Genomic DNA, 22,492 nt, shown 5'->3' with positions numbered 1-22,492 from the left:
CAGGGGGTGTGGAATCAGGGGACTTGCAGCCCCGGCTGCGGTGGGAGGGCTCCAGGAAGGCTGCTGACCCAGGCCTGCCTACCCCTGTGACCAAGCAGGAGAAGAAGCAGAGTGAGCACGAGGGGTGTGGGAGCCGGACAGCACCACGGGAACCCCTCCTAGGCGGGGACGCTTTGCCCCTGCCCTTCAGGACTCCTTCCCTTCCCGGCGCCTCTCCTCCAACCTGCGCTCTTCATCCCCACAGCAGCGCACCGGACCCGAAGATCCATCACATCATCAAGGTTGCCACCAACATCGACCTGTCCCATGCCAAGCGGTCAGTGGGGCTGAGGCCAGCAAGCTGGGGCGGGAGTGCTGATGGCAGAGTCGGGGTCGCGGCTCACTTGTGTTGCCCCCTCGTCACGGCGGGCGGAAGCCCCAGCTGCAAGAGCCGCTGAAGCTGCCCGCCTTCACGCGGGTAACCTCCACGGGCACCATGCTGAGCCACGTGGGCTGCACCATCCTGAGCCTGAACATGGCGCAGCTGTACGTGAAGGTCCCAGGCAGCCGAACCTGTCTTTGTGGATTAGTGATTTTTTCCGCATATATACCCAGGAGTGGGATTGCTGGATCATATGGTAGTTCTATTTTTAGTTTTTTGAGGAACTTCCATACTGTTTTCCACAGTGGCTGCACCAATTTACATTCCCACCAACAGTGTAGGAGGCTTCCCTTTTCTCCACACCCTCTCCAGAATTTGTTATTTGTAGACTTTTTGATGATGGGCATTCTGACAGGTGTGAGATGATATCTCATTGTAGTTTTCATTTGCATTTCCCTGATGATTAATGATGTTGAGTGTCTTTTCATGTGTCTTTTGGCCATCGGTATGTCTTCTTTGGAAAAAATGTCTATTCAGGTCTTCTGCCCATTTAAAAAAATTTATTTATTTATTCATTTATTTAATTTTTGGCTGCATTGGGTCTTCGCTGCTGCACGTGGGCTTTCTCTAGTTGCAGTGAGCGGGGTCTACTCTTTCTTGCGGGGCGCAGGCTTCTCATTGTGGTGGCTTCTCTTGTTGCAGAGCACAGGCTCTAGGCGCGCAGGCTTCAGTAGTTGTGGGTCACGGGCTCTAGAGCGCAGGCTCAGTAGTTGTGGCGCATGGGCTTAGTTGCTCCACGGCATGTGGGATCTTCTCGGACCAGGGCCCGAACCCATGTCCCCTGCATTGGCAGGCGGATTCTTAACCACTGCGCCATCAGGGAAGCCCTTCTGCCCATTTTTTAATCAAAAAAAATTTTTTTTTTTTTTTTGCGGTACACGGGCCTCTCACTGTTGTGGCCTCTTCCGTTGCGGAGCACAGGCTCCGGACGCGCAGGCTCAGCGGCCATGGCTCACGGGCCCAGCTGGTCCGCGGCATGTGGGATCTTCCCGGACCGGGGCACGAACCTATGTCCCCTGCATCAGCAGGCAGACTCTCAACCACTGTGCCACCAGGGAAGCCCCCCCCAATTTTTTTTTGACATTGAGGTTTTTGTTAGTTTGCTTTTTCTTAGTTCCTTGATTTCCTTTTTTTAAATTGAATTATACTTGATTTACAATGTTGTGTTAGTTTCAGTTGTGTAGTAAAGTGATTCAGTTTTATATATATATACGTATACCCTTTTTCAGATTCTTTTTCATTGTAGGTTATTACAGGATAATGAATATAGTTCCCTGTGCTATACACTACACACTTGTTGTTCATCTGTTTTATATATAGTAGTTTGTATCTGCTAATCCCAAATTCCTAATTTATCCCTCCTCCACCCCATTTCCCCTTTGGCCATAAGTTTGTTTTCTATGTCTGGGAGTCTATTTCGGTTTTGTAAATAAGTTCATTTGTGTCATATTTAGATTCCACATATCAGTGATATCATATGGTATTTGTATTTCTCTGTCTGACTTACTTAGTATGATAATCTCTAGGTCCATCCATGTTGCTGCAAATGGCATCATTTCATTCTTTTTTATGGTTGAGTAATATTCCATTGTATATATGTGCCACATCTTCTTTATCCATTCATCTGTTGTTGGATACTAAGGTTGCTTCCATGTATTGGCTATTGTAAATAGTGCTGCTAGACGTTGACTTGTATGCGCTGTTTATATATGTTGGATATTAACCCCTTATCGGTCATATCATTTGCAAATATTTTCTCTCATTCGGTAGTCTGCGTTTTCATTTTGTGGATGGTTTCCTTTGCTATGCAAAAGATTTTAAGTTTAATTAGGTTCCATTTGTTTATTTTTGCTTTTATTTCCTTTGCTTTAGGAGACAAATCCAAAAAAATATTGCTGAGATTTATGTCAGAGAGTGTCCTGCCTGTGTTTTCTGGTTTCTCCTCTTACATTTAGGTCTTTAATCCCTTTTGAGTTTGTTTTTGTGTATGGTGTTAGAGAATCTTCCAATTTCATTCTTTAACATGTATCACTCAGTGACGAGACTGCCTTTTCTCCATTGTATGTTCTTGCCTCCTTTGTTGTAGATTAATTGACCAATTAATTAATTGCGTGGGTTTATTTCTGGGCTTTCTATGCTGTTCCATTGATCTATGTGTCTGTTTTTGTGCCACGTGTCTAGATTTTTCATTTTATTGTCTTTTGATGATCAGAAGAACTAAAATTTAGCATGGTCGTTTATGATTAGCATTTTTGTGTCTTGTTAAATAAAAACCCTTTCCTACCCCAAGGGCAGAAAGATGGCTACCTTAATTTCTTTCCATAAGTTTTAAAGTTTTGTTTTGGCCTTTAAATCCTGAATTGATTTAGAGTTGCTTTGGAGTGTGGTGTGAGGTAAGTGTGGTGGAGAGAATAACGGTCCCCAAAGATGCACCCATCTTAATATCTAGACCCTGGGAACCTGTCACCTTATATGACCAAAGGGATACAGATGGTGAGGTGGGCAGACTAGCCTGGTGACCCAGGTGGACAGAACTTAATCCTGTGGGTCCTTAAAAGCTGAGACCCTCTCCCGGCTGTGGTCAGAGAAGTGAGAAGAGAGTCTAAACATGAGAGAGACAGGCCTTGCCTTGAATATGGAGGAAGGGGTCTGGGCCGAGCCACGTGGGGGAGTCTGGATGCCGTGAGCAGCCCTCCGTTGACAGCCAGGAGGAAACAGGGACCCAGTCCCAGTACTGTGAGGAACCAAACTCTGCCGACCCCCAAAGGGGCAGGGGACTGGTCCTCTGGAGCCTCAGGAAGGAGCCAGCCCCACCCAGCGAGACCCATCTTGGACATCTGACCTCCAGAACTGTCAGATGTTACATCCCTCCTGTCTGAGCCTCTAAGTTTGTGGTGATTCGTGTGCAGCAGTAGAAGAGGAATCCACAGGGACCCGGTCTTATTTTCTGCTGTCTGCGTGCCCCGGCCCCAGTACCTGCAGTGAGATGTCTCCCAGCTGCTGCCCCTGCTCTCCTTCCATCAAAGTTCCAAATGCCTCTCAGCCTGTGCTAGTGCTCCTTCATTTTCTGCCCAGTGAATCTCAGCTCCTGGACTGTGAACTTCCTTGCTTCTTTACTTGTCTGAGCAGCAGAACTGGACCCTGGCTCTCCTTCAAGGGCTGCCAGAGCTCTGGCCCCTGGAACGCCCTCTCCTGACCCCATATGAGCGCCTGGCTGGAAAGAGGGATGTGGGGCTACGGTGAAGCCACACTCTGCCCCTCCTATGGGACTGTGGGTTGGGGAGGCCACGTCTCAGCCTCCCTGGAGCTCGGTGCCCAGTCTGCACCCCGGGCTGTGACCAGTCCCCTCTCCTGGGGTTGTCATGGGGACAAATGCACTGCCTCATGGGCTCTCTCGTGCAGGATGGCAGACATGGTCGCAGCTCGTTGGAAGTGGGTCTAGTGAGCCATCTCATAGCTAAGTGGCCTTGATTGTTTTAGTGTCTTCTTAAAAAGATTTTTATTGGAGTATAGTTGATTTACAGTGTTGTATTAGTTTCTGCTGTACAGCAAAGTGACTCAGTTATACATATATATATTCTTTTTTATATTCTTTTCTATTATGGTTTATCACAGGATTCGAATATAGTTCTCTGTACTCTTCAGAAGGACCTTGTTTATTTTTAAAATATTCTTATTGGTGTATAGTTGATTTACAGTGTTGTGTTAGTGTCTGCTATACAGCAGAGTGACTCAGTTATACATATACATATATCCACTCTTTTTTAGATTCTTTTCCCATATAGGTTATTACAGAGTGTTGAGTAGAGTTCCCTGTGCTATATACTATGTCCTTACTAGTTATCTATTTTATATATAGGACCTTGTTTTTTATAAGTGGCCTCACTTTTGAACAAAGATTTTGTATGGGACTTTGCAGTGGTGACAGATCTCTCTGGTTGCAACAACGTGGAACTTATCTTTTTGTGAGTCACTGCGTGCCAGGTGAGGGTTTAGGACACTTCACAACAATGGGATTTCTTGAGGATCTCCCAGATTGGACCAGACGCTCTCTAAGGCCTTACTGTCTGGGACCCTCACAGAGGTGATGGCAAGGCCACACCCAGGGGCAAAGCATCAGGGGCACGGGAGTCTTAAATGATGCATAGGGAACAGCCAAGCAAAGGAATGGAGAGTCACGCTGGGTGGGGTCTCCACACAGAGGGTTTGGGGGATGTGGTCCTGTGATGCCCTGAGGGGGTTTCCCAAAGGCTGGATCCCAGGATGGGGGGTGGGAGTTGGGGCGGTGAGGACAAAGCAACTATCCTAACAATCACTTTCTCACTTTTTTTTTTCCTTCTGTTTTTTGGCCGCATGGCTTGCAGGATCTTAGTTCCCTGACTAGGGATTGAACCCGGGCCCTGACAGTGAAAGCGCTGAGTCCTAACCACTGGACCACCAGGGAATTCCCATGATCACCTTCTTTTGACCATGTGAGACAGCCTATTTTGAACGCCAGCTATCGCTGAAGTTATTTCTCATGAAATGCTGGGGCTGGAAGGGTATGTATCAGGGCGCTTGTGGCTGCAGGGAACAGAAAGCCCAGCTACAACAACTCAGCCTTAAGAGAACTATTTGTGTCAAGTAATAGGAAGCCCAGACACAGAAGGCTCCAGGGTCGCCAAGTCGATGATCTTTCAGCTCACATCCTTAGACTAGCAGGTCTCATGGTCACAATGTAACAGGGAAGAACAAAACTGACTCCATGTTAGATCTGTTTCTTTTGCTTTAACCTTTGTGTCCTGTTGCCTGTGCTTAGTCATGCTGGCTCTGCGCCTTTTGTCCAAGAATGTTGCCTGTAGCCTGAACTATACAGGAGAGCCCTAGTCTCGGGGCTCTGACCTTTAAGAGCCCATTCATAGGGAGATAAAAAGTGCAGGACAGAGAATAACATTTGCCTTGCTGGAGGTTTACAGGAACATCCTGACCTGACGTAGGTGGACAGCTGCGAGAACAAAGGATTCCAGCACCACGAAGCCTGCAGCAACCTACTACTCCCCTCCCACACCTTGCCTTTAAAAAGGCTTTGCTGAAACCCTTCGGGAAGTTCAGGGTTTTGGAGGCACTAGCCACCCGTCTCCTTGCTCGGCCCTGTGATAAACCTTTCTCTGCTCCAAACTCTGATGTTACAGTTTGCTTGGCCTCCCTGTGCGTCTCGGCCACATGGACTTGTGTCTGGTAGCAGGATGACTGCCTGTGCTCTAGACATCACACACAGTCCCAGAAATAACCAAGAAGAAGACACAGGGTCTCTTCCTCCTGTCTCAAGAGAGGACACCATCCCTCAAAGCCCCTGCAGACCTCCTCTCAGGTCCCATTCCTGAGCCAGTCCTGGGGAGGAGGTGGGACCCCTGGTGAACTGTCACCCCCAGCACTGACTCCCCCAGTGTGAACTCAAACAGGTCCTTTACTTTAAGAAGAAACGTAGGGTGGAGCTGGGTGTGTGCCCCAGCACCGAGCCCTTTCCCAGGGTAACTGCTCACTCAGCAGCCCTTCCCTGAGAGCCCTCCCAGGCCCCGGGACACCAGTGAATGGGGCACTCACGGCCCCTGGCCTGGGAAGGCGACTTGCTACAAGGCTGTGCCAAACACCATGGAGAAGTCAAACCAGTGCCCAGATGCAGGGAGACCCAGGAATGGGGCTGCCTTCCTGAGGAGGAGCCCCCAGGATGTGTGCAGGCAGAGGCACTAACAAGTGCAAAGGCCCTGAGGTAGGTGCATGTTTAAGGAGCAGGAAAGCAGAGTGGCAGGAGGGGAGCGGGCGGGCTGAGGTTGGAGGGGGGCCCACCACCTCGGATGCGTGGGCATGGAATGTGGGCGGGCCGTGCTCCTGTTGCCCGGTGACCACAGACACCAAGAGCAAAGCTGCAGGGCTGGGAAGGGCCCAGCACATGGGGCACCACCAGCAAAGCTCGCTCTACAGCCACCGCATGTCGGAGGCCGAGGACCAGCCAGCAAGGGGGCAGGATGACAGCACCCTGGGCCTCCGGGGCCCCACGTATGAGAACCGAGGGTCCAGGGACCCCAAATACCAGGGTCTGAACGACGGGGACCTGGGACTGGAAGACCAAGAGGAAGAAACTTCCCCTGAGGAGGTGACTGGGGAAGAATTCGTGGACGCCCAGAACCCGGAGGAGGCCCTCGCGGAGCTGGAGAGGGCTCTGGAGGAAGACGCGGAGGAGGGCGTGCCTGAGATGCGGTGGGCAGGAGATGTGGGCGCCCAGGCTGGGGTGGGCGGGGGTGGCCCTGGGCGTGGCTGCACTGGCCTGGGTGCTCACTCTAGGGGTGAAGTTGTCAGCACCTCGCTGCTCTGAGGAGGAAGGCGGCAAACAGCCCCTGTCCAGGTGGCAGGTGAGTCGTCGTGGAAAACCCTACGCAAACGCCAACTTTGGAGGTGGCAGAGTTGAGAGGTTGTGAGCCCTCCATCCGACAGAAAGAAAAAGAAATGGGGGAAAATCTCCCAACCCCCAAAGCTGAAACCATTGCATGTACCATAAATTGCCAGAAATGCTTTCGGTGGCCAGGAGGACACCCGGAAAAACGCGGGTGCTCCCTCTAGGGAGGGACCCCATGCCCTAGTGTGTGCATGGGTTCCTCGGCTGGAGCCCCTCGCCTCCTGGTCCTGGGTAAGCACGCGTCCCCTCAGGCACTGCAGAGGGGCCTTTGCCCTCCCGGCACAGTGACGGAGCTCGCGTGATGGGCGCACAGGGTGCCGTGTGATGTGGCCAGCAGGGTAGGGGACGTGTGCCGTGTAGAGGGCCGGGGCTCGGGGAGGGGTGTGAGCCGGGACAGGAGACTGGATGCCTTGGTGTTCTGCGGGCTTCCTGGAGGGCACTGTCCATGGCTCAGCATCCCCTCTGTGGCCCTGCAGGCGGGAGCAGGTCTCTGTTCCATTTCACAAAGGAGGGAACCGAGGGCACTGGCTGGTGGCAAAGCTAGTATTTCAGATCAGGTCTTTGTGGTGCCAGGGCTTTCCTCCAGAGGGCGGGGCGGGAGCACAGGGATGGTTCTACCCCGCCAGGGGAGCAAGGGCTCTGGCCTCAGCATCCACCTTCCCTCAGTCGGCTGTCCACCTCCCAGAGGACCCCTGGCACCTCCGTGGGCTGGGAGAGGAGGAAGAAGAGGCGGCTGTTTGAGTTGGCGAAACCCAAGACCAACTGGCAAGTCTTGAAAGACAGGTGAGGTGTTGGGCGGCCTGGATCGGGGGGGTGGTCTGAGAGGGGACACGGTGCCCTCGGCAGCCTCTGGGTACCGGCCGAACCAGTGGAGCCCAGCGCAGAGGCGGGTGGGGCCCTGTCTCTCGCAGGATGGGGTGCTGCTGCAGGGGCTACGCCTGGATCACCCCCTGCATGAGGAACCTGCAGTTCTGTGTCTACTGGTGAGTCCCACCCCCCCGCTGCCCACATCGTCGGGAAGGGGGGCCTTCACCGGAACCACCCTTCCTCTCCTGGGACAGGGCTGGGGGAAGGACTCTGCATTGGGGGCCCCGCCCCAGGATTCCCAGCTCTACCTGGAGCTCTGGACCCAAGCCCCCAGCTTGAGATGGGTGTGCTCCTAGACGCCGGGCCGCTTCTCAGTTGCGCCTCTTTTTTTCCAGCTCCCTCCTTCTCTGAGCACCAGCCTTGCTCAGAATAACCTACACTCCCCATGCCTCTAAGACTTTTCTCCCGCGTCCGTCTCTGACCTGCCTCTGCTGCCCATCTACTTACTCTCTCCTTTCTTCCCACCTGGAGGCTCTCCCTCTCTCCCCCTCCAGCTGCCCCTCTCCCCGCTGTCTGTGTTTATGGGGTGCCCTGAGTTCTGCTGCTGAATGGGGCGCAGACCGCTGGGACCCTGGCTTCCCTCACGCTGAGCCCCACTGGGTGTGTTCCAGGCCATCTGTGTACTGGACAGAGAGGTTTCTTGAGGATACCACCCTCACCATCACGGTGCCCGGTAGGTTGACCCACCTAACCCTAACTCCTTCTCCGCAGGGGGGTGGGCATCAGGGGGAGGGGGCGCTGGCTAGATGCCTGCGGCCGGGTCACCCCCATCTCACCGTGACCTGCACCTGGCTCTGTTTGGGGAGACCGAGGGGCCTTCCAGCCCCAACCCTCCCAGGGGTCCCTGCGGGACTGCCCTCCTTCATCTCCCAGGAGTGCCCCCACCCCCAGTCTTCCAGGGGCCTCCTCTCTGGAGTCTGTCCCCAAGCTGGAGGCTGGTCCTGGCGGGGGAGGGGTGGGGGGCAAGCTCTCCAGGGGAAATCACAGTTTGCATCTCAGTCAAAGTGGGGTCAGTACTAGAAAACTCATTTCTGGAGAGCCGCTCAGGGCAAGTTCTCTCTTGGGTTTAGAATCCCCTGCAGTGAGCACGGAGGCCCCTGGAGCCCAGGTCCTTCCTGCAGAGGAGCCTGAGCCCCTGTTCCCCCCCACCCCTGTGTGCCCCGCGGTCCCCAGGTGAGGGTGTCTGCTGTGAGCTGTCCCTTGTGTGAAGCTGGATTCAGGAGGAAGGAAGCCCTCGGGGAGGGGCAGGTTTCCAGGGAGCTGTTTCCCCTTCTGTGCAGAGGTGTCCTGCCGGCTGGAGGAGCTGGCCCGACCTAAGAAGTTCTACTCGGAGTATTACAACAACAACAGGTAGGGGCCGGCCGGGCAGGGACCCCTTTTTCTTTGGGCTTGCAGGGGAGGGTCCAGGTCCTGGGACCAGGAGACCCATTCACGCCGGCCAGACGGTGAGCCTTTGAAGCTCAGCTACCCAGACAGGACGCAGGGGGCTCTCAGGGCCGCAGGGCAGGTGCTGGTGTCGCTCTGGGCAGCTGGCGGTTGTGAGACTGATGGTTTTAGGCGCCTGCCTTCTGGCACGATTCTGTCTCAGTTCTTGCGCCTTCCACGCTTGCTGACGTGGAGTCTGGAGTTATCAGACACAGACTAGTTTCCTATCTCACGCACGTGTGGAAAGGAAAACATGCCCGAGAGCCCCACTCACCCATGTTGACAGGCTCCAGCTACCATTTCTGAGGCCGTCATTGTGACCACAACTTCTCACCTTAATGCTGGTTGGAGCGTAATCTGGAGGCACCTCTGTGTGACCTGTAATCTGGGGTGACCTCTGTGATCTGTAATCTGGGGTGACCTCTGTGTGATCTGTAATCTGGGGGGGTGACCTCTGTGATCTGTAACCTGGAATGACCTCTGTGTGATCTGTAATCTGGAATGACCTCTGTGTAATCTGTAATCTGGGGGGTGACCTCTGTGTGATCTGTAATCTGGAGTGACCTCTGTGTGATCTGTAATCTGGAATGACCTCTGTGTAATCTGTAATCTGGGGGGTGACCTCTGTGTGATCTGTAATCTGGAATGACCTCTGTGTGGTCTGTAATCTGGGGTGACCTCTGTGTGACCTGTAATCTGGGGTGACCTCTGTGTAAACAGCTCCGTGGAGCACAGCCAGTCATGGATGGCCCCGGGCCTTCTGGTCGGGCTGACAGTGTTTATCCACTGCATTCCAGCCTCAGAGATATGAAAATAAGAGTCTGCCTCGGATCAATGAAATACGGCTGTTTCTGGGGCAGAGGCAGAGATGAGACCCGGTTTTAGGAGGTGGGGTGGTGGCAGGGCCGACTTTCATCCCTTCGATCCACCTCCTGACCCCAGCCTGATGGTGGGAGTAGGGGAGACGGCTGGGAGGGGACTACCAGGGAGAGGGTCGCTCCATCCTTGAGAATAGGGGGCTCTGTTAGGGATTCTTGTAGGAACCCCTCTTGGAGGTATTTTGAAAACCCTGCACTGCACCAGGCTCTCCCTGAGCCCCAGAGTCAGAGAGGAGTGGTACACACGCAAGCACACAGACATGCCCCTGGGTGGCGGGTTAGGGTCTCAGGCCTGCCTCTCCCTTAGGACCAGCCCCATCTGGCCCATTCCCCGGTCCACCTTGGAGTACCGAGCATCTAGCCGCCTGCGGGAACTGGCCACCCCAAAGGTCCGGAATAACATCTGGAGCATACACATGTCTGAGGTGGGTGCCCTTCTCCCCCTGGAGCTTCCCAGCTCCCCCGGGGGCTCAGCGGCTCCGGAAGGGCAAGAGGCAACAGACGTGTGACTGCTTCCCTGAACCATCGGGAGTCACTGGGCTTTGTTCAAGAAAAGGCGTTACTTTCCTGCCCCGGGCCTTGAAGGCAGCGCAGGGACCACCCTCCGCTGCCTGTCAGCTCGGAGGGGAGCCGGAGCCGTCTGCTTCCACGGCGGCGGCGGCGGGACAACCGCGGTTCAGAGGTGACAGCGGAGTTCAGTCCCTTCTCAAGTCTGGTCCTTTGCGCTCCTCCAGTTGAGGCTCCGCTGCCCCGGCTCAGGCCCGACTCCGCCCCGGTGGCCCGCAGCTACCCTCCGGCACCTGCGCGCTGCCCCGGCCTGGCCAGCAGCACGGAGTCGCGCTCCCCTGGGAGGGGCCGCCGCGGGGGCGTCTCGCACCCACCGAAGGACACATGCTCGTTTCTGGGTTTTGGTTCTCGCACACACGGCTGCCGTGAGCATCTGGGTCTCTGTGGGATACGTTGCCGTATCTCCAGGGTTAACACCCAGAAGCGGGGTCCTGGCCAGGAGGCCTGTCCGACTTTATCAGAGACTGACCACCTGCTCCCACAGTGGCCGCCCCGTCGGGCACCGTGTGTCTGTTTGCTGGTTTGTCCGGTTATTCCTTTACGGCCGGCCGCTCTGACAGGTGTGCGGTGGGATGGCCTTGTGGTTTAATGTGCGTTGGATCTGTGTCTTTTCATGTGGTTGTTTGACAGAACCCCAACTTGAACACTTTTACAACTAAATGCAGACAACACACTGCTTCTCCCAGAAACTCTTCATGTGGATTTCTAACAGGCGAGCGTAGTTTAAAACCCCTAACAGCAAAGATCCCACTGAAAGAATGTAACAATAATACCTTAGTGTCCAAATACCCAGTCCATGTTCTGTTTCCCCAGTTGTCTCAAAAAAAGGCTTCAGCAGTCAGTTTGGTTGGATTGGCATCCGGAGGAGGGTCTGGCCCCACCTCTTACCTGGAGACGTACCTGCTGTTTTCCTGAAACCTGCCTTGCCTTTGCCAGTTTAGCCTTCGAGTCCTTCTGTGCTCCAACACCCTCTGTGTCTCCCCAGTGCCCCAGGAAAGCCAGCAGGATGGGGCCTTCTCCATCCCTACTACCCCATGTGCCCCCTGTTGGACTAAATGCAGGTCCCTCAACAAGCCCCTGGGCCTTGGCATGTGCATCTGGGCATGTTCCTGCCCACCCTGGTGGGGCCCCCATCTGACACCCCTTCTTGCTCCTTACCAGCCCCTTTCACGTGCGCTCTGGATGGGCTGTCATCCTTCCCTTAAACGTGAGCTCCCCGAGGACATGTGTCTGTGTCTGCTGTGGCCTTACTGCAGAGCTGGCCTTGCCCCGTGCAAGGCACAAAACGGTCGTCAATATTCTTCAAATGCATGGATAAGTGACTGTTTCCCTGCCTGTCACCCCTGCAGACGGGGGGCCCCTTGAGGGCAGGACCGCAGGCTGACTCAACTGCCTCATCTGGTGACCTGAGCTGTGGGGGCCGTCCGGGTGGGCAGAGAAGGAGGGGAAGAAAGGAGAGGGGACGGAAGGGGTGGTTGAGAGGGGTGTGAAATTGTAAGCGCCAGGATGTCTTTGACAAGAGTAATGTCTGTGATTTCACAGCAGGACATTTTCAGGAGGAAAGGGACTCATCTTTCAGTCTCCCTAGAGAACATTACAGCCAATCCTCTGCCTCTGGGCAGTCTCCTACCCAAAGTGCACCCAGCAGAGAGCTTTTGTAAAACATTAAATGTTACACACACACCAAGTGCTTGTACAATTCACCCTCCTACCAGCCACATTTTGGGATCTCTCTCCTCCCACCTTCCTGCCAGGGCTTGATAATGCCAGACTTTTTCACTTTTGCCAAATTTGTTGACATGGAGTGATAGTTTGCTGTTTTAATTTACATTTCCCTGGTGCACAGAGAAGATTATTGATCCTTTGGGTTTACTTTCCTGCACGATTAGCTCAGTTTCCTATTGATTTTTCATGTTATTGATTTAGAGAAGCTCTTTATTTATGATGGCTACTACAAATCCTTTGCTGAAGACACTGCAAACTAACTTCTTCCCAGTCAGTCTTTTGTCAGTGTTGCCTTCAGGGTCTTTCTGATCCAGGGGCCATGAGGAATCATGGGCTGCTTTACTCTTTCCCCTCTAATTCTGTTTCTAGGTGTCCCAAGTGTCCAGGGCAGCCTGGATGGCCACCCCCAGTCCGAGGATCATCCAGCTGGCAAAGCCCAGGGCTCCAGCCGCCCTGCTGGAAGAGTGGGACCCCATGCCAAAACCCAAGCCACACGTGTCAGACTATAACCGCCTCCTTCACCTGGCTAGTAAGCAGGTCCCCGGGGACTTGGCATCTTATGAAGTGTCCTTCCCCACTGGACGCGGGTGGGGGCAGACAGTCAACTTGGACCTGCTTCTGCCAGATATGTGCTTCCCTAGCTCCACCTGCACTGCAGACCAGCTGTCTGGATCCCTGCGGGTAGTTCGTCTGTGGCCTGCATGGGCTCCCTGGGGACTGGCAGAGGGAATCGCTCCCTCTGGGAGGGAGCGGTTTGTGGGTCTCCCAGTACAGCAAGTGGGTGCAGAAGGGAAACTTGGGGTGCAGGGCCAGGGCTAAAAGAGCCAAGCTGGGGCACAAGGGCTCTTTACATGGTGTTGGCCTGACTCTCTTCCTGTCCTTTATTTTATTTATTTTTTTATACAGCAGGTTCTTATTAGTTATCCATTTTATACACATCAGTGTATACCTGTCAATCCCAATCGTCCAATTCAGCACACCACTCGCCCCACCCCCCTGCGGCTTTCCCCCTTGGTGTCTGTACATTTGTTCTCTACATCTGTGTCTCAACTCCTGCCCTGCAAAACGGTTCATCTGTACCATTTTCCTAGGTTCCACATACATGTGTTAATATATGATATTTGTTTTTCTCTTTCTGACCTACTTCACTCTGTATGACAGTCTGTAGATCCATCCACGTCTCAAGAAATGACCCAATTTCATTCCTTTTTATGGCTGAGTAATATTCCATTGTATATATGTACCACAACTTCTTTATCCATTCATCTCTCGATGGGCATTTAGGTTGCTTCCATGACCTGGCTATTGTAAATAGTGCTGCAGTGAACATTGGGGTGTGTTCGTTGTTTTGTGTGTGTGTGTGTGTGTGTGTGGTATGTGGGCCTCTCACTGTTGTGGCCTCTCCCGTTGCGGAGCACAGGCTCCGGACGCACAGGCTCAGCGGCCATGGCTCACGGGCCCAGCTGCTCCACGGCATGTGGGATATTTATTTATTTATTTATTAAAAAAACAAAACAAAACAAAAAAAACATGGGTTTGTGCCCCTGGACCGGGGCACAAACCCGTGTCCCCTTCATCGGCAGGCAGACTCTCAACCACTGTGCCACCAGGGAAGCCCCGCATGCATCTTCTTGAATTATGGTTTTCTCTGGGTTTATGCCCAGGAGTGGGATTGCTGGGTCATATGGTAGTTCTATTTTTAGTTTTTTAAGGAACCTCCATACTGTTCTCCATAGTGGCTGTATCAATTTACATTCCCACCAACAGTGCAAGAGGGTTCCCTTTTCTCCACACCCTCTCCAGCATTTGTTGTTTGTAGATTTTCTGATGATGCCCATTCTAACTGGTGTGAGGTGATACCTCATGGTAGTTTTGATTTGCATTTCTCTAATAATTAGTGATGTTGAGCAGCTTTTCACGTGCTTCTTGGCCATCTGTATGTCTTCTTTGGAGAAATGTCTATTTAGGTCTTCTGCCCATTTTTGGATTGGGTTGTTTGTTTCTTTAATATTGAGCTGCATGCGCTGTTTATATATTTTGGAGATTAATCCTTTGTCCGTTGATTCGTTTGCAAATATTTTCTCCCGTTCTGAGGGTTGTCTTTTCATCTTGTTTATGGTTTCCTTTGCTGTGCAAAAGCTTGTAAGTTTGCTTAGGTCCCATTTGTTTATTTTTGTTTTTATTTCCATTACTCTAGGAGGTAGATCAAAAAAGATATTGCTGTGGGCTTCCCTGGTGGCTCAGTGGTTGAGAGTCCACCTGCCAATGCAGGGGACACAGGTTCGTGCCCTGGTCTGGGAAGATCCCACATGCCACGGAGCAGCTGGGCCCGTGAGCCATGGCCGTTGAGCCTACGCGTCCGGAGCCTGTGCTCTGCAACGAGAGAGGCCTCAACAGGGAGAGGCCCGTGTACCACACACACACAAAAAAGATATTGCTGTGATTTATGTCAAAGAGTGTTCTTCCTATGTTTTCCTCTAAGAGTTTTACAGTGTCCGGTCTTACATTTAGGTCTCTAATCCATTTTGAGTTTATTTTTGTGTATGGTGTTAGGGAGTGTTCTAATTTCATTCTTTTACATGTAGCTGTCCAGTTTTCCCAACACCACTTATTGAAGAGACTGTCTTTTCTCCATTGTATATCCTTGCCTCCTTTGTCATAGATTAGTTGACCATAGGTGCGTGCGTTTATCTCTGGGCTTTCTATCTTGTTCCATTGATCTATGTTTCTGCTCTTGTGCCAGTACCATATTGTCTTGATTACTGTAGCTTTGTAGTATAGTCTGAAGTCAGGGAGTCTAATTCCTCCAGCTCTGTTTTTTCCCCTCAAGACTGCTTTGGCTATTTGGGGTCTTTTGTGCCTCCATACAAATTTTAAGAATTTTTGTTCTAGTTCCATAAAAAATGCCATTGGTAATTTGATAGGGATTGCATTGAATCTGTAGATTGCTTTGGGTAGTATAATTTTCACAATATTGATTCTTCCAATCCAAGAACATGATATATCTCTCCATCTGTTGGTATCATCTTTTTTTTTTAAAAGCAAGCATCTGCCTTTTTTAAAAAAATTAATTTATTTATTTATTTTTGGCTGTGTTGGGTCTTCATTTCTGTGCGAGGGCTTTCTCTAGTTGTGGCGAGTGGGGGCCACTCTTCATCGCGGTGCGTGGGCCTCTCACTGTCGTGGCCTCTCTTGTTGCGGAGCACAGGCTCCAGACACGCAGGCTCAGTAGTTGTGGCTCACGGGCCTAGTTGCTCCACGGCATATGGGATCTTCCCAGACCAGGGGTCAAACCCGTGTCCCCTGCATTGGCAGACAGATTCTCAACCACTGCACCACCAGGGAAGTGCCCTGTTGGTATCATCTTTAATTTCTTTCATCAGTGTCTTATAGTTTTCTGCATACAGGTCTTTTGTCTCCCTAGGTAGGTTTATTCCTAGGTATTTTATTCTTTTTGTTGCAATGGTAAATGGGAGTGTTTCCTTAATTTCTCTTTCAGAGTTTTCATCATTAGTGTATAGGAATGCAAGAGATTTCTGTGCATTAATTTTGTATCCTGCAACTTTACCACATTCATTGATTAGCTCTAGTAGTTTTCTGGTGGCATATTTAGGATTCTCTATGTATAGTATCATGTCGTCTGCAAACAGTGACAGTTTTACTTCTTCTTTTCCAATTTGTATTCCTTTTATTTCTTTTTCTTCTCTGATTGCTGTGGCTAGGACTTCCAAAACTATGTTGAATAATAGTGGTGAGAGTGGACATCCTTGTTTTGTTCCTGATCTTAGAGGAAATGCTTTCAGTTTTTCACCATTGAGAATGATGTTGGCTGTGGGTTTGTCATATACGGCCTTTATTATGTTGAGGTAGCTTCCCTCTATGCCCACTTTCTGGAGAGTTTTTATCATAAATGGGTGTTGAATTTTGTCAAGAGCTTTTTCTGCACCTATTGAGATGATCATATGGTTTTTATTCTTCAATTTGTTAATATGGTGTATCACATTGGTTGATTTGCATATACTGAAGAATCCTTGCATCCCTGGGATAAATCCCACTTGATCATGGTGTATGATCCTTTTAAAGTGTTGTCGGATTCTGTTCGCTAGTATTTTCTTGAGGATTTTTGCATCTATATTCATCAGTGATGTTGGTCTGTAATATTCTTTTTTTGTAGTATTTTTGTCTGGTTTTGGTATCAGGGTGATGGTGGCCTCATAGAATGAATTTGGGAGTGTTCCTTCCTCTGCAATTTTTTGGAAGAGTTTGAGAAGGATGGGTGTTAGCTCTTCTCTAAATGTTTGATAGAATTCACCTGTGAAGCCATCTGGTCCTGGACTTTTATTTGTTGGCAGATTTTTAATCACGGTTTCAATTTCATTCCTTGTGATTGGTCTGTTCATATTTTCTATTTCTTCCTGGCTCAGTCTTGGAAGGTTATACCTTTCTAAGAATTTGTCCATTTGTTCCAGGTTGTCCATTTTATCGGCCTAGAGTTGCTTGTAGTAGTCTCTTAGGATGCTTTGTATTTCTGTGGTGTCTGTTGTAATTTCTCCTTTTTTACTTCTAATTTCATTGATTTGAGTCCTCTCCCTCTTTTTCTTGATGAGTCTGGCTAATGCTTTATCAATTTTGTTTACCTTCTCAAAGAACCAGCTTTTAGTTTTATTGATCTTTGCTATTGTTTTCTTTGTTTCTATTTCATTTATTTCTGCTCTGATCTTTATGATTTCTTTCCTTCTGCTAACTTTGGGTTTTGTTTGTTCTTCTTTCTCTAGTTCCTTTAGGTGTAAGGTTAGATTGTTTATTTGAGATTTTTCTTGTTTCTTGAGGTAGGCTTGTATAGCTATAAACTTCCCTCTTAGAACTGCTTTTGCTGCATTCCATAGGTTTTGGATCGTCGTGTTTTCATTGTCATTTGTCTCTAGGTATTTTTTGATTTCCTCTTTGATTTCTTCAGTGATCTCTTGGTTATTTAGTAACATATTGTTTAGCTTCCATGTGTTTGTGTGTTTTACATTTTTGTCCCCTGTAATTGATTTCTAATCTCATAACGTTGTGGTCAGAAAAGATGCTTGATATGATTTCAATTTTCTTAAATTTACTGAGGCTTGATTTGTGACCCAAGATGTGATCTATCCTGGAGAATGTTCCATGCGCACTTGAGAAGAAAGTGTAATCTGCTGTTTTTGGATGGAATGTCCTATAAATATCAATTAAATCTATCTGGTCTATTGTATCATTGAAAGCTTCTGTTTCCTTATTTATTTTCATTTTGGATGATCTGTCCATTGGTGTAAGTGAGGTGTTAAAGTCCCCCACTATTAGTGTGTTACTGTCGATTTCCTCTTTTAGAGCTGTTAGCAGTTGCCTTATGTATTGAGGTGCTCCTATGTTGGGTGCATATATATTTATAATTGTTATATCTTCTTCTTGGATTGATCCCTTGATCATTATGTAGTGTCCTTCCTTGTCTCTTGTAACATTCTTAATTTTAAAATCTATTTTATCTGATATGAGTATTGCTACTCCAGCTTTCTTTTGATTTCCATTTGCATGGAATATCTTTTTCCATCCCCTCTCTTTCAGTCTGTATGTGTCCCTAGGTCTGAAGTGGGTCTCTTGTAGACAGCATATGTATGGGTTATGTTTTTGTATCTATTCAGCAAGCCTGTGTCTTTTGGTTGGAGCATTTAATCCATTCACGTTTAAGGTAATTATCAATATGTATGTTCCTATGACCATTTTCTTAATTGTTTTGGGTCTGTTTTTGTAGGTCCTTTTCTTCTCTTGTGTTTCCCACTTAGAGAAGTTCCTTTAGCATTTGTTGTAGAGCTGGTTTGGTGGTGCTGAATTCTCTTAGCTTTTGCTTGTCTGTAAAGCTTTTGATTTCTCCATCGAATCTGAATGAGATCCTTGCTGGGTAGAGCAATCTTGGTTGTAGGTTCTTCCCTTTCATCACTTTAAGTATACCATGCCACTCCCTTCTGGCTTGTAGAGTTTCTGCTGAGAAATCAGCTGTTAACCTTATGGGGATTCCCTTGTATGTTTGTTGTCATTTTTCCCTTGCTGCTTTCAATAATTTTTCTTTGTCTTTAATTTTTGCCAATTTGATTACTATGTGTCTCGGCATATTTCTCCTTGGATTTATCCTGTATGGGACTCGCTGTGCTTCCTGGACTTGGGTGGCTATTTCCTTTCCCATGTTAGGGAAGTTTTCAACTGTAATCTCTTCAAATATTTTCTCTGGTCCTTTCTCTCTCTCTTCTCCTTCTGCGACCCCTATAATGCGAATGTTGTTGCGTTTAATGTTGTCCCAGAGGTCTCTTAGGCTGTCTTCATTTCTTTTCTTTTTTTTTTTTTTTTTTGGTGGTACGTGGGCCTCTCACCGTTGTGGCCTCTCCCGTTGCGGAGCACAGGCTCCGGACGCGCAGGCCCAGTGGCCATGGCTCACGGGCCCAGCTGCTCCACGGCATGTGGGATCCTCCCAGACCGGGGCACGAACCAGTGTCCTCTGCATCGGCAGGTGGACTCTCAACCACTGCGCCACCAGGGAAGCCCTGTCTTCATTTCTTTTCATTCTTTTTTCTTTATTCTGTTCTGCAGCAGTGAATTCCACCATTCTGTCTTCCAGGTCACTTATCCGTTCTTCTGTCTCAGTTATTCTGCTATTGATTCCTTCTAGTGTAGTTTTCATTTCAGTTATTGTATTGTTCATCTCTGTTTGTTTGTTCTTTAATTCTTTCAGGTCTTTGTTAAACATTTCTTGTGTCTTCTCAGTCTTTGCCTCCATTCTTTTTCCGAGGTCCTGGATCATCTTCACTATCATTATTCTGAATTCTTTTTCTGGAAGGTTGTCTATCTCCACTCCATTTAGTTGTTTTTCTGGGTTTTTATCTTGTTCCTTCATCTGGTACATAGCCCTCTGCCTTTTCATCTTGTCTATCTTTCTGTGAATGTGGTTTTTGTTCCACAAGCTGCAGGATTGTAGTTCTTCTTGCTTCTGCTGTCTGCCCTCTGGTCCGGCCCGCAGTCCCCAGGACTGTTGCGGCTTCAACTGCTGGGGCCCCTCCAGAGCCGGCAGCCTCAGTGAGGCCGCCCTCCCCTCGGGCTCCGGGCAGTTCAGTGACGGTGGAGGGAAGAGACCCCGAGCCAGGAGTTCCAGCTCTGTGGAAACGCGGGCTCCATTCTGGGCCTCTTCCTGTCCTTTAAAACAAAGGACATACCTGGTTCCCCCACAACAAAAGTAAAATGCACTAATTGTAGAGAGTTTGAAAAATGCAGAAGAGCATGAAGAAAGGAATCTCGCCACCCAAAGGTAGTCAGAGGCTTAGGAAAATTCACTGTGTATCCCCAGCTCCTAGCACATGGTCACCAGAGAGCTTGATTGGCTGTTTTGGTATAATCTGCTGTGTCCTATTTTCTCCGTTTCCTATTTCCTTTTTTTTTTTTTCCTGCGGGGGAGGTGGGTATTGATTTGCAGCAGCTCTTTATATAAGATGATCACTAACCCTATGTCGAGCACATTGCAAAATAACTTCTTCCCAGTCTCTTTTCTTTCGAGCTTGCTTGTGGGATCTTTTGTTTGTTTGTTTATTCATTCATTCATCTGTTACCTTAATATTTGTTAAAGTATTTGTTGAATTTGTTACGACTGGTTAAATGAACAGAAACACAAATACACACGCACTTCTCTCTCAAACCATCCTGTCTCACACACATATGCATGAACACACACGTCTGGAATATAAGCACATGTACATTTGTACATGCACACGCGTGTATATTCATCCAGGCTTCAGGAGCACATATCAATGCACATCCGTGTGTGTATGGATAAAACTGGTGTAGGGCTGTGTTTTTCAAACCGCAGACTTCCACCCACTCATGGTTGTGACCAGCATTTAAGAAGTGAAGTGAGGGGCTTCCCTGGTGGTGCAGTGGTTGAGAGTCCGCCTGCTGATGCAGGGTACACGGGTTCGTGCCCTGGTCCGGGAGGATCCCACATGCCACAGAGCGGCTAGGCCCGTGAGCCATGGCCGCTGAGCCTGAGGGTCCGGAGTCTGTGCTCTGCAACGGGAGAGGCCACAACAGTGAGAGGCCTGCGTACCGCAAAAAAAAAAAAAAAAAAAAAAAGAAGTGAAGTGAGGACGCATGCAGTGCAGGGGCCACGTGGGGTGGGCACTGGTCCATGCCGTTTTGCATTTGTGGGTTCCCTGTGGCCGTGGACCAGTCACACTCTCAAGCTGTGACCAGATTTTTGGAGCCCAGATGTTACAACAAAGGGAATGCCCCTGAGTCTCCCTGAGGACTCCCAGAAAGGTGGGCTCTGGGCAGGTCCTCCCGAGGTCCCCCAGCCCCTCCCTTTTGGGGGCCCCAGCACATGTCACCTGCCCAGGAGTTGTAGTCCAGCCTGAGGCTGGTGGAAGGGCCCCCCCTTCTTTTCACCGAGGGCCTCTCCCCCGAACTGTGGGTTGTCTGCTGACTAGGGGGAGGGCCCTTTTGCGATTGCAGGGTGTTGGAGCAAAGAGGGGTTTGGAAAGGCAGCCCTCAAAACCGAGGGGCCCAAAGTTAAGGCAGTGGTCACCGGTGGCCACCAGCAGTCACCTCTCTCCTGGTCCCCGCGCAGACCATGCCCCATGGCTCCCACTGTGGAGGAAGGGGTGGCAGAGAGGTGGCGAAGGGGGCTGAGCAGGAGAAGGGCCGGGGTCCCGACAGGTGAACGGAGGGGGCTGGCTGAGCCACAAGTCTGCTCTGAGAGCTGTCTGTCCACGACTAAAATGGAATGAAAGCCAATCCATCCATTGATTTAAATCAATTAACAGATTTTATTAAAATTAAAAACGATAAAAGCCCAGCCCATATCGGGTACTGGTCCCATGTGGCTGGTGGGACCCTGTGGAGAGGGCCCAGCTGGGGCTGCAGGTACAGTGGCAGCGGGGGCTGCCTGAGCCCCCTCCTCAACCCCCGGCCGCCAGGGCACCTTTTTCTGCTCCCTCTGAGTCCCCCATCTGGGACCCATGGCCATTTGAAATGTTTTTTCTTTACAGTTCACCCTTTCACAGTGCAAAATTCAGTACTTTCCAGTACGTTCACAGAGCTGTGCACCCACCAACACAATCAATTTTATTTTATATTTATGTCATTAAAAAAATTGTATATTATTTTATTTTTTAAATTTATTTTTTATTGAAGTATAGCTGATTTTCAATGTTGTTAATTTCTGCTGTACACCAAATGACTCAGTTATACACATATATATATATATTCTTTTTCGTATTCTTTTCCATTATGGTTTATCACAGGATATTGAATATAGTTCCCTGTGCTATACAGTAGGACCTTGTTGTTTATCCATCCTGTATATACTAGTTTGCATCTGCTAATCCCAAACTCCCAATCCAACCCTCCCCCTCTCCACCTCCCCCTTGGCAACTACAAGTCTGTTCTCTATGTCCAACACAGTCAATTTTAGAACACTGCATCCCCCAAAAAGTGAAGCCCCGTCCCCATCAGCAGTCACCCCCGTCCCCTCCCCCAGCCCCTGACAACCAGGAACCCACTCTCTGTGTCTGCAGATCTGCCTGTTCTGGACGTTTCCCATCAATGGAATCACACACTGTGTGTCCTTCTGTGTCTGGCTTCTCTCATTGAGCATCGTGTTCTCAGGGTCCATCCACGTGGTAGTGAGCGTCGAGGCTTCCCCCCTTTATGTGGTTGCGTGATGCTCCCATGTGTGGAGGGACATGTTTGTTTATCCATCATCTGTTGACAGACAGGCCATTAAACTTGGGAGCTCTGACCCAGAAGGCTGATCTCTGCGGGGCAGGGCCTGGGTGGGTGGGTGGCCGCATGCCCCAGGCTCCGGCTTCTGACACCACCCCTCTCTCCCGCCCTCTCCAGTGCCCAAGGCCCAGTCGGACAAGTGTGTTCCTGACCGAGACCCGCGCTGGGAGGTGCTGGAGGTCACCAAGAAGGCGGTGGCCAGTCCCTGCATCGTCTCCCTGGCCAAACCCAAAGTGCGGAGGGACCTGAGCGAGGGCTACAACCCCTACCGCGTCTCTCCAGCCTCCCTGGTGGCTCGTGCGTCCCCTCGCCTGCACGAGCTTGCCACCCCCAAGAGTGTCACCAAAAAAGCATGAGCAGCCCAGGCCTGGCCCCTCAGCCCGTTCCCAGTAA

General features: G+C 50.0%; 1 protein-coding gene across 1 annotated transcript in view; it reads left to right on the top strand.

Moving 5' to 3' along the window:
• Positions 1 to 22,492, top strand: part of SPMAP2 (sperm microtubule associated protein 2) — a gene marked incomplete at both ends in the record, with an annotated part of 31,710 nt that extends 9,218 nt beyond the window's left edge. The window contains 11 exon segments of the mRNA XM_082621748.1: positions 99 to 320; positions 422 to 542; positions 6,310 to 6,658; positions 7,521 to 7,637; positions 7,766 to 7,837; positions 8,333 to 8,394; positions 9,002 to 9,071; positions 10,332 to 10,449; positions 12,686 to 12,845; positions 22,217 to 22,398; positions 22,400 to 22,492. Coding sequence (XP_082477874.1) covers positions 99 to 320; positions 422 to 542; positions 6,310 to 6,658; positions 7,521 to 7,637; positions 7,766 to 7,837; positions 8,333 to 8,394; positions 9,002 to 9,071; positions 10,332 to 10,449; positions 12,686 to 12,845; positions 22,217 to 22,398; positions 22,400 to 22,492 — 1,566 coding nt within the window.

Source organism: Mesoplodon mirus (genome assembly GCF_964341445.2).
Source record: "Mesoplodon mirus genome assembly, chromosome: 5".
Taxonomy (NCBI): Eukaryota; Metazoa; Chordata; class Mammalia; order Artiodactyla; family Ziphiidae; genus Mesoplodon; species Mesoplodon mirus.
This window is presented reverse-complemented; position numbering and strand designations above follow the sequence as displayed.